Source organism: Heliangelus exortis, chromosome 25 (assembly GCF_036169615.1).
Source record: "Heliangelus exortis chromosome 25, bHelExo1.hap1, whole genome shotgun sequence".
NCBI lineage: Eukaryota > Metazoa > Chordata > Aves > Apodiformes > Trochilidae > Heliangelus > Heliangelus exortis.
Window position 1 is genome coordinate 3,265,068 of NC_092446.1, and position 11,486 is coordinate 3,276,553.

At 46.3% G+C, this 11,486-nt stretch overlaps 2 protein-coding genes and 1 long non-coding RNA gene across 5 annotated transcripts in view; 2 read left to right on the forward strand and 1 right to left on the reverse strand.

Moving 5' to 3' along the window:
- USP49 (ubiquitin specific peptidase 49) overlaps positions 1–1,106 on the forward strand; it is a 29,161-nt gene extending 28,055 nt beyond the window's left edge. For 2 of the 3 annotated variants that reach the window (XM_071768500.1, XM_071768499.1), the window contains exon 7: positions 148–1,106. In XM_071768500.1, coding sequence (XP_071624601.1) covers positions 148–338 — 191 coding nt within the window. In that variant the 3' untranslated portion in view covers positions 339–1,106. The remainder of the gene's footprint in view (positions 1–147) is intronic. The other variant, XM_071768501.1, reaches the window with a different exon arrangement.
- Positions 1,107–3,751: 2,645 nt separating this feature from the next.
- LOC139807487 (uncharacterized) lies at positions 3,752–10,068 on the forward strand. The gene is made up of 2 exons (XR_011730573.1): positions 3,752–4,388; positions 5,364–10,068. It is a non-coding gene; the product is annotated as an uncharacterized lncRNA (long non-coding RNA).
- An 8-nt stretch (positions 10,069–10,076) lies between these two features.
- TOMM6 (translocase of outer mitochondrial membrane 6) lies at positions 10,077–11,450 on the reverse strand. The gene is made up of 3 exons (XM_071768516.1): positions 11,285–11,450; positions 11,095–11,196; positions 10,077–10,302 (listed from the first exon to the last, which is right to left on the reverse strand). Exons 1-2 carry the CDS (start codon positions 11,410–11,412, stop codon positions 11,100–11,102), a joined length of 225 nt encoding a protein of 74 aa, XP_071624617.1. The 5' UTR covers positions 11,413–11,450; the 3' UTR covers positions 10,077–10,302; positions 11,095–11,099.
- Between the last annotated feature and the right edge of the window lie 36 nt (positions 11,451–11,486).

Sequence of the window (11,486 nt, forward strand, 5' to 3'; positions counted from 1 at the left end):
GAGCAGCTGTAGAGGAAAGGAGAAAGATGCCTTTTCTCCTCCACAGCCTTTTTTCTCTGTGGATGTTTCCTATGAACAGTTCCAAAAAGCAGGCAGAAGGGGTGATGCCTCCTGTGCTGATGTCCTCTTTCTCACTTTGCTTCCTAGGTTTTTGGGTCCACTGCAACGACTCCAAACTGAATGTATGTAGCGTGGAGGAGGTGTGCAAAACCCAGGCCTACATTCTTTTTTACACTCAAAGAACAGTGCAGGACAAAGCAAGAATCTCAGAAAAACAACTCCAAGCTCAGGTGCCGTCCAAAAATCCTGATAAGGACAGAAGACTGATGTTCCCATGATGGGGAGCTCTGTAACTCAATCAGCAGTCTCAGTTGTTTGGTTTGTTGTTTGGTTGATTGTTTTTTTAAAAAAACAAAACGTTGGAGGTCACATCTTTCCTCTTTGTAGGAAAAAAAAAACAAAAAAAAAAACAAGCCCAGTGCAGGAAGGTGATGGGACCATGTTTGCTGCCCAGAGTCTGGAAATGTGCAGGATTCTGTGCAGTTCAGTAGTCAGAATCTTGGTTTGAGAGCTTCTTGCTGTTAAATTGTGCTCATGAAGCACAGTGAGAAAGTTTGATGCTGAATATCATTCATCTCATATCAAAAGAGGGGTTGCCTAAGGTGTGTAAGAAGTGAGCACCACCAGAACATGGTCAGCTGGCTTCAGAAACCCAGCAGTCCTTAGTCATGCTGATCAAACTCCAGAAGGAGCAGGTATTGTACCTCCTCCCCCTTAATTGCCATTTGAATTTCCAGGGTTGGAATCATCCAGGTATTTATTTGGGTGGCTGCTGGTTCAAGGGAGTTGACTGCTCTGAGAGCCATTCTTGTTGGAGAAATGGTTTCATGTTCTTCTACCAGAGAAAACATCCCCCAGGTCTCACTGATCTCTGTGATATCACTTTTTTTCCCATAAATTGAGGGCAAACCCATGGCTGGCAAGCTCTGTCAGGAGCTTTTTTTCTCAGTGTTAGCAGAGCTCTGTGCACCCTTGCTGCTTTATTCTCTGGGCTGAATCTGGCAGCTACAGTCACTGCTTTTCAAGCAATTCTGCTCTGGAGAAAATATCTTTCTAAACAAAACCAAAACCTGGTAGTAAATCAGGGGTGTACCTGTGTGTCTCTTGACAGTGACAGCAAAAACAAAGCCAATACCAACAGGCAGCTGCTGGCATAATTTTATTGACCAGGTTTCTGAAGAACTCTGAGCTCTGGCTTGCCCAGCTGTGCCAGCAGAAGCCTGGAGGCATCTTCTAGTGGGCAGCCAGCACTTTTTTTACAAGTGTGGTTTGTTTTCCTCATGGGAAAAAAATGCTGGGAATATCACAATAGTGGGAGACAGAGCTGGCTTCTGTTACTGCTTCTGGAATGGGAAAATTTCCTTCCTTCTGGTTGTCACTGAGGTCTGGATGAAGTGAAGGCAATGGTGTTGCACAAGGGGTGTGCACAGAAGCTGGGACACAAAGGGAAGGAATGTACTTCAATTCCATGTCAAGTTTGAAAGGCTCCAGAAATGTCTGTAGCTGCAATCATCTTGATTTTAGAATTTCTGTGAGGAACACAGGGCCTTAGTTGACTATAAATAGTCACTTCTCAGCCTACAGTTGCACCTCAGGTGGTTTTGTAATTTGGGGTTTGGCTGTTTCATGTTTTAATCAAATCTGAATCTGTAGCTGCAGTGAGACATCATGTTTTTCAGTCTTGGTTGGGTTGTTTTGTTTTTTTTTTTAAGTGGTGAAAGGTGAATTAATCTAAATTTTGAAGTTCTTTTAAAAAAAATGGGTTTCATTTTCAGGCAGAAAAGTTCTGAAAGTGTGTTTCTCTTCCTCTTCTCCTTTTTTTATGTCAGTGTTTGCCTAGCAGACAACCAGAAGTGGTTGTTGGAGAGGCTGAAGAGGTAAATTTCCCAACTGTAATTCCTCTTTTTCCACTGCCACTGCTGCAACTTTTAATCTCTTGTCCTCTGCTCTCTCTTTGGCTGCTGCTGATTGCTTCAGCCACGCAGAGATGAGCACAGCAAACAAGAAATATTTATCTTGTCAGAGCACAAGGTCTCCTCTGTCCTTAAAAACTTCCCATTTCTTCTATGTCTGAGCAAGATGCTGCTTTTGGAGCCCACAACAACTGTCTTTTTGACAATGAAGTATCATTTTGAGATGGTTATGTTCTGATTTATGGGTTTTTTTTTTTTTCTTTTGGGAGATGAGACAGTTTGAAACAGTCCTGTGGGAACTGATAGAAAAGGTCTCAGTTTTGGTTCTCTAAATGTAGCAGGGACTGGAAGGATTTGTTCTGAATCTCTCTAGAGCTCTGTATTTAGTAGGTAGGGGATATTTTTTTTTTTTTTCTTTTGTGCTACCAGTAAATAAAATGAAGAAAAACACCACAGCCCCAATTAAGATCACATAAAAGGTAATGTGACTGCTGAGATGGCTTCAGCACAGGTAGAAATTGATATTCCTGAAAGAATCCAACCCAGGTGCTTGTGGTTATCAGGTACCTGGTGGGTTCTTTCCTGGAGCAGGACACGCGCTCTGTGATAACCAACCAAAAAAAAAAAAAAAAAAAGAAAGGAAAAAATGGGGCTTAACATTGCCTTTTTCATCTAAGAGGTAAAAAGGCAAACTGGTGTTTTTCCTGTGCAGCTGTCCTGCCAGGCCTGGCCACCCTTTAAGAGGATTAAATTCCTCTAAATGCCAGTTGTGCTCTACCCAGGGTGTGTTCTCTTTCGGGATCCCTTGGCCCGGTTTGAGCTGAGAAATGGAGAGAAAACAAACCATAACCCACATTATTTGGCTCTGCAGTAAGCCCAGCCCCTCTGCTAGGAATGCTCATCTTTTGACTGAGTGTTTTGCATTAATTGTTGGATTCAGGTGGCACCAGAGAGAGGTGGGAAGGGTCCTGGAGCCTTTCTGCAGCTCTGGTTGCCCCAGCGGAGTTTGCAGGGCTTGGTGGTGACATCTTGGGACATGAGTGGCCTCTCCCTGTCAGCTGAGTTGTGCTGAGATGGGGAGGTACTGCAGGCAGGAGAAAAAAAAAAAAGGATTTCCCTGATAGGAAAGGAATGAATTCTCCTTCAAAGTGAATAAACTTGCTTTTTCCAACACTGTGAGGTTTCTGTAAGATTCAGCTTTTATTTGGAAGCGATAGCGTATGGCATTTTTTTATGCTGTTTGGTTTATATTTGTCTACTGCAGGCTTCTCTGTATAAAAAGCAGAGCCCAGTGCTCCCTCTGTGGCAGACACTGTTTTATAGTGTCCTGTTTGCCAGAAATTCTGATTGGAAGTTACCTCTCTGCACCTGTAAGATGAAGACACTCCATGTGGTTATGTTGAAGCCCAGTGGAGTGGGTGCCTGACCCCAGGCAGTCTGGCAAGCAAACCCTGTCCCTGCTGTGATGATATGGCTTCAAATCCTGCTAATACATTGATTAATTTAGAATAATTCCAGCTTTAGGCTCTGCTTTGGCAAAAACATAGGCAGATGAGGTGACTTAACTCAGGTGTGGAGTTCCCTGGTCACAGCTGTGACTTGCAGGCAAAGTGTCTGCAGCATAAAAAGCTGTGTTTTGGTACAAAGGGGGGTAAAAATGGTTTTTTTTTTGTCTGCTGGGATTCCTGGATGGGGTCCCAGTCTTGTAGCAAGGAGCTGTGAGGTTCTTGGCACCTTGCAGGTCAGTGTCTGAAGGCCAGGAAGCTCCTGCAGCCTTGGGGACAGAGCTGTTCCAAGCAGATCCTCATTCTGGTCAACTTGTAAGTAAATTGGTTCTTTTTCATTTGATATCTTAAAGAATGTAGAATTTTAATGGATTCCTGGCCAAGTGTGGTACAGCACCTGCTGTGGCTGATGGAAACCTCTTTATTTTAGGTAACATTATTCCAGCAGCAAGCTTGTTACATCAGTTTGCCTTTATTTTACCCCTTCACACTTCATGTTCCCAATTTAAACTGTGCAGAACTGCTTTTCTCTGTAAAGCACTGTAAAAAACAAAATTTTTTTCCCCATTAGTTGTGACCAGAACAATTCACTGGTCTGACTTTGAAGTTTGTTCATGCCAGGCAGCAAACAGAATAATGTGTATTAAATGTTGTCAGACTTTCCTGGGTGGCACTGCCACCTCCACCAAGGGACTTCCAGGCAGTTGGAGTGTAGGAATAAAATTAAAACAGTAAAAAGCATTAAGTGTGTCCTATGGACTCACTTTGGGGAGGTGTCTTTGGTTTGGTTTTCTTTTTCTTTTCTTTTAGAAGGCAAAGCTTCTAGGGGAAACATAAATTGGTGGAAATTTAGAGACTCTCTCACTGCTTGTAACATCCCCAGGCCTGACTGGTTGGTACTGGGACCGGTGTTGTTCAATATCTTCATCAACGACTTGGATGAGGGTCTAGAATGTCCCCTCAGCAAGTTTGCTGATGACACTAAGCTGGGAGGAGTGGCTGACACACCAGAAGGCTGTGCTGCCATTCAGAGAGACTTAGACAGGCTGGAGAGTTGGGCAGGGAGAAACATGATGAAATTCAACAAGGGGAAGTGTAGAGTTTTGCATTTGGGGAAGAACAACACGATGTCCCAGTATAGGTTGGGGGCTGAGCTGCTGGAGAGCAGTGGAGGTGAAAGAGACCTGGGGGTCCTGGTAGACAAGAAGATGACCACGAGCCAGCAGTGTGCCCTTGTGGCCAAGAAGGCCAATGGCATCCTGGGGTGCATTAGAAAGGGTGTGGTTAGTAGGTCAAGAGAGGTTCTCCTCCCCCTCTATTCTGCATTGGTGAGGCCACACCTGGAGTATTGTGTCCAGTTCTGGGCCCCTCAGTTCAAGAAGGACAGGGAAGTGCTTGAAAGAGTCCAGCGCAGAGCTACTGAGATGATTAAGGGAGTGGAACATCTCCCTTATGAGGAAAGGCTGAGGGAGCTGGGTCTCTTTAGTTTGGAGAAAAGGAGACTGAGGGGTGACCTCATCAATGTTTTCAAATATGTAAGGGGTGAGTGTCAGGGAGATGGAGTTAGGCTTTTCTCAGTGGTGACCAGTGATAGGACAAGGGGTAATGGGTGTAAATTGGAGCATAGGAGGTTCAAGTTGAATATCAGAAAAAATTTTTTTACTGTAAGGGTGACGGAGCCCTGGAACAGGCTGCCCAGGGGGGTTGTGGAGTCTCCTTCACTGGAGACATTCAAAACCCCCCTGGACACGTTCCTAGGGGATGGACTCTAGGGGGCCCTGCTCTGGCAGGGGGGGTTGGACTAGATGATCTTTCCAGGTCCCTTCCAACCTCTAGGATTCTATGATTCTATGATTCTATGACTGAGCTTCACTGCATCCCAAAGAGAGAGAGAATGATGAAACCTCTGGGTGCTGCCAGAGCTCCACGGGAGGTGTTGCAGGAGAACTTTGTAAGCAAGAGACAAGGTGGAGATAGTTCTACCCAGCAGTCCATTTTCCTGAACTGATTTTGTATGATCCCTGAGATTTGGTGCCTTGTACCCAATAATATTTCAGGTGGGACAGAAGTTTTGGGAAAGAAGTCATGAAATTTTCCCCCTCCTGCCTGAAGCAGCAGAGAGATTTGTGGGGTTTTCACAAGTTCTCAGGATCAAAGACATTTGGACATTTTGTTTCTGCAGGTGAAGTTCCCAGCAAGCTCAGAAGCTGTTTTTTAGTGTTCCATGTTTGAAATCTCTGTGCTAACTCAACTAACAGCTTGCTCAAAGGTGGATTTTATTTGGCTTTTCATTATATTTGGCTTTTTTTGAGATTTGCTGAGGTCATTCAGGCCCCTCCAGTCAGGTCAGGAAGTTGATATCCCTCACTTAGCATAAAGCAAGGATTACAAACTCCAGTGGTGTTTTTTTTTTTTCTAGGTGCTTTCTAGAGATGCTTTGGGAAGCACCTTCTGTTAAAAAAATAATGCTCAATGCTGGGTTAGCAAAGAAAATCATAGTTCCCATTGTCATGGCAGTGTTTGTACAGGTTTACTCTCAGCAACTGGCAAATGCAGCCCGTGGTGATGCCTCCCTAAATTTAATATGCAATAGATAAGAGTTGTTTCAGGTGGCCAAGGCTCCCTTCTTCAAAAGAAGCAGGAAAATCCAAGCAGCAGCCCTGAACACTGCTTTTTTGTCTGCATTTAATCCCTTCATGAGGTCTGAGAAGAGAGAGGGAAGGCTTTGCTTGAGACTTGATTGCCTGGGGGAAAATAAAACCTCAATTCAGGGAGGTTTTGGGTGTCTGTGCCATTAATATTGAGAGCTGTTTATTGGAGGTGGGGATGGGAAGCATTCTAGCAAGCTCCTAAATGGAGAAACTCTCAGAATTTTCAGTGCTTAAAACTCCAGCCATGAATTCCCTGTACCAGCTCCTAGGCAGGATTTCTCCCAGATGATTTTAGAGGGATGTCTTTAGGCTGCTGTGGGAAAAAAACCCAGGACTTCTTCCTAATAAATCAATAAAAATTAATTAATCTGTGCTCAGAACCAATCAACAGAGTAGTTAAAACCTAAGCCCAACCTCCTCAGGAGGTGTGAAATTAAATCTTGGATTCTTTTGCTAAATTCCAATCCTGGAAGGGGCTTGAGCTTCCCCCCCAGGCAGGGACACCTTGGGAAAGGTACCACAGTTTTTGGGGAGGGGTAAAAGCCCCCCCTGGGTGCATTGTGTATTTTGTTAGTAGCAATATGAACACCTCTGAGTAGAGCTGTTGTAGGCAGTGAAATTCTCTCCTCAGATCTGCCACCTCAATAAACTACCTCACACTTACAACTCAGCTACTTCACCTTTGCCACTGGTCTGTACAGACATCACAACCCTTTCATCATCATCTGATTAAAACCTGGGCCAGCAGCCCTGGACAAGAGGGATTTTTGGGTAGCAAAGGGGTTGGAGTCTGAAATTATCCCTCCCCTGGGCCTTTTGGCCTTCCCACAGCAGTCATTTGGCAGCAGAGGATAAACTGCTACAAGAATGGAAATGGGGAGATAAAAAACAATCTTCAAAAAATGTGCAGCAGCTTAAGCAGGAGTAGAACGGGCCCCAAAATACTGGGAAAATGAGGAAAAAGTGGAAGAGTGACTGGAAGAGTGGAGGAGGGAGCAAAAGTGCAGAAAGGGGAAGGGTAAAGGGATTGTGCTGTCCTGGGAGCTGCTTTATCCCAAGTCCTCAGCCCCTGAAAAGGCTGCAGGGAGAGGTTATGCTGCTTCAGGAGCAGAGGTCCTCACCCTTACACCCAAAAACTGGGATATAAACCAGAAGGTAGAGAGCTCAGAAGGCTGTTAGCCATGGCTGAAAGGCTGGAGAAGTGACTACAGGAAAAATGAGAACTTAAAAGGAGAAGTTAATTAAGTTAAAACTTGAAAATGAGAAAATTAAGGCAGTTGCCACCCACTATCTTGGCTAAACAAATCTGCAAATGAGTGGATCCAGATTCCCAGGAAAGGGACATTTGGTGTGAGGAGGACAATGATAAATCTGGAGGGAACTCTGTGCCCCAGAATCTTTAACCCATAACCCTGAATTAAAACTGAAAGGGAGGAGAAGCATCCTGTGGTCCCCTGCTGAACTGGCAAAGTCACAGGGAAAATATTCTTGGCACCCAGAGGAATCTTGAGGCTGAATTTCTCTGGAGAGCTTCACTTTGGGGAGAGACTGAAGACTTTTGAGTCTTCAGAAGCCAGAGGTTATTTGGGGTGCTTCTCATCTCTTCACCAGGTGATCCCAGCTTTGTTGTGGATTGATCTGGGATTGATCCTTTAGAACCTGCTGAGACCCACAGGGGGGTTTGGACCTTGCTTCCTCAGTGCAAAAACAACATGCAAAGGAAAATGGGAGCCAGAGACCCCCAGGTCAGCCCAGAGTGAGCAGGCAAAGCTGACTCCTCCGTGGTCTCTTGGAAACCTTCTTGCTGGTGGGCAAGATGCCATAAAAAAGCTGCCCAAACCCTCTCCTCCCCCCAAAACTTTCTGTCTCCACAGGACCAGAACCATCCCTGTGTCATGGGGAGTGTTGGGCTGGTGTCTGGGCCATGGGTGCTGGGTGAGGTTGAAGGGTGCACTGGGGGAGAGCTCTGCAGAGGAGAAATGGCACCAGGGGCTTGGGGTGGAAATCAGAGAAACGAAGCTCTGAGCACCCCAGGTTCCTTTTCTTTGGCCCAGGAAGCAGAGTTTCACCCCACACCTCTGCTGGAGGAAGGGAATTTCCATAGCAAGTGGCATCTTTACTCTCTTGCCACTGCTGAAGTGGCCCTTGAGGCTGTTTCCTCCTGCTCCAGGAGGAATTGGACATTTCCCAAGTTTTTCACCTCTGCAAACCACAGCAAATCCCTCACTGCCAACCTCGAGCCCACGGAGAAGAGAATTAGGTCCTGGTTTTTTTCTCTCTTTGGTTAAGCAGTCACAAACTCTTGAAGCCTTCTGTGCACTTTGCAGGAAAGGGAGGAGTAAATGAGTTTGTTTCCAGCAAAACTTCTTGTCACCAGCTCTGTTTCCAGAAAAAAAACAACCTTAAAACACAGCTTAGAAACTTTAAAACAGCTTCTCCAAGCTGCTCTGCCTGGGTGAGCTCCCTTGGGCTGCTGGGGAGAACCCACTCCTGGTAATGCCCTGGCAGCTTCACTCTTGACTTGATTAAGGGCAGAATTAAAGCAAATCTTCAGCACTTTAAAGAATTTAATCCCACTCTGAGTTAAGGTTGCTGGAAGGGAGCTGTTGGCAGAGGCTGAGCAGCAGATGAGTTTTTTTTTTTTCCCTCATCCTTGTGAGAACAGGAGGAGAATTCTTGGGTGAGGAGCCAAGCTTGGGTGGGTTCCTGATTATTTTTCATTTTTTTTTTTTTTTTCTTCCAGGGGTTTTTGTGAGGCTTTTCCCTCAGCACAGCCCCTTGTTTCTGCTTCCTCTTTCTGTCCCTGATGCCACTAACGACTTAAGCTGCTGCAGGCTCACGGATCCAGGCTGCCTTTGCCTCAAGGACACTCCCAGGCAGCAGCAAAAGGAGGAGAGAATCCAATTAAAAGCCTGAATGTTTCTGGCAATCGGAGCAGCTGCCTGGCTGCGAGTGCCCTGCTCCTAATCCTGGCTTCAGCAGCTTTTATTTCAGTCGAGGTTTGTTAAGAAAACACCCAGGAAGTGGCAGCTCTGGCAGCCTCGGGTTCTTCGGGGTGTGAACTGCCCCCCAGCTGACCCCAGGCCTCAGAGGGGGATTAGTGAGGTCTAAATCACAACTCAGATTAACTGTAAACTGATTTAAAAGTTCTTAATTAATCCCCTTTTCCTGCAGCACTTGGCTTCACCGTGCTCCAAAAGGAATCCATTTCTTTGCTGCATGTTGGAAATGCCCCCTTGGCAAGCAAGATTTTTAAGAATTTTTAAGGCTGAAGGGAACAAGTTTCTCTCCGGGGCAGTTCTGTCAGAAAAAAAAAAAAAAAAAAAAGGAAAAAAAATAAAAAAAAAGAATGTCTTCAACTCCAAACCCATCCAAAGAGCCAGAAGCCATGTTGTCCTCCTGCTGCCACAACACTCAGGGCTGGGAAGTTCTGCTCCACCCCTCCCAGCAGCTTTGAGGAGTTTTCCTGCCCCAGCTCTGGATAAACCACAGCTCCCTGGATAAATCCCAGTTCCCCCCTCTCTGCTGGATGTTCCAAACTGGTGCCAGGGAGCTGGAGGCTGAGTCCAGGGCACTCAAGATGCTATGCAACACCCAATGGCTTCTTCCTGCAGGTTCTCAGCATCCCCTGGAGTCTCCCTCAGCTTTATCTCATCTGGAAATGAGCCAGGGAATCTTCTGAAGGGGAAGGGTTTTACCCAGGGCTTGGGGGTTTTTAATTTTATTTTATTTTTTTGTTTCCTTTGAGTCAGTAGCTGATGGGTCCTGCTGCCCAAGGCAGGATTGGACTTGGTTCCTTTGGGGTGTAAAATATCAATCATGTTTTTTATGATTTTTTTGTAAATCTTTACTCTTTTTACACCTTGTTTTTTGTAAGCTGAAGTTTTTCTTATTAAAAAAAAAAAGAAAAAAAAGGAATTAAAAAAAAAAAAAAATAATCCAGGGGGTTCTGTCATTATTCCACACACTTTAATAAACATCTCAGACAGGGAGAGGGGGAAAAGAAAACCCCACACCAGCAGCTTCACATCCTTGGGAAAATTATTCCCATTGTGCCAGGAAGAATTAATTGAACAGAAATTCTCCCTCCCACTTCAAAACTTTCCCCCTCCTTGCCCCAGCTTCCAGCAGAACAGAACATCCTGTGAGCTCCTCTCCTCTGCTGCTTCTTTCCTAGGGCAGTAATTAAGCAGAATTAGATGAGGTTTTCACCTGGAACCTGCAAGGGGTGGAGGAAAAGCTGGGGAGGGATTTATTTTTTTTTTACAAAAGGACAGAGGGGCAAAGGGGAAGGGTTTGGAGATGAAAAAGGAGATTTAAATGGGGAGGAAATTCTTTGGGGAGAGGGTGCTGAGCCCCTGGGTGCTCCCAGAAGCTGTGGCTGCCCCATCCCTGGCATCAGGGACCTGGGAGGGGAGTTTGGGAGAAGTTTTGGGAGAGGAGATTTTGGGAGAGGAATTTTGGGAGAAAAATTTTGGGAGAAAAATTTTGGGAGAAAAATTTTGGGAGAAAAATTTTGGGAGAAAAATTTTGGGAGAGGAGATTTGGGAGAAAAATTTTGGGAGAGATTTTGGGAGAGATTTTGGGAGAAGAGTTTTGGGAGAGATTTTGGGAGAAGAGTTTTGGGAGAAGAGTTTTGGGAGAAGAGTTTTGGGAGAAGAGTTTTGGGAGAAGAGTTTTGGGAGAGGAGATTTTGGGAGAGGAGTTTTGGGAGGGGAGAAAAATTTTGGGAGAGGAGATTTTGGGAGAGGAATTTTGGGAGAGGAGATTTTGGGAGAAGAGTTTTGGGACAGGAATTTTGGGACAGGAATCTTGGGAGAGAAGATTTGGGAGAGGAGATTTTGGGAGAGGAATTTGGGGAGACGAATTTTGGGAGAGAAATTTTGGGAGAGGAATTTTCGAGAGGAATTTTCAAGCCAAGCTCAGCAGCTCCCGCAGGCCCCGCACCCCCCGCCCCGCACCCACCGCCGCTACGGGACGGGCTGCGGGGCCATCAGGTCGATGTCCGTCAGGTTCCGGGCGACCCAAACTCCGGCGGCGAAGAGCCCCAAGTTCACCAGGAGGTTCCTGAAAGAGAAAAACCCCGGATCCCGCTCAGCTCCCGCCCGAACCCCGGTTCCGGTACCGCTCCCGGTCCCAGCCTCTCGGTCCCGACCTGCGGAAGTCGTTCCGGTCTGTGGCGAAGCGGAACGCGCTCCGCAGCCACCCGCGGAGTCCCTGCGGAGCGGCCGCCGAACCTCCCGGTCCCGGTCCCGGTCCCGGTCCCGGTCCCGCTGCCGCCATCCCGCCCGCTCGGGCCTCTCCTCGCCGCCGCCTGCTGATGACGTCACTGCCGGCGCGCCGCAGGGCGCCAGAGG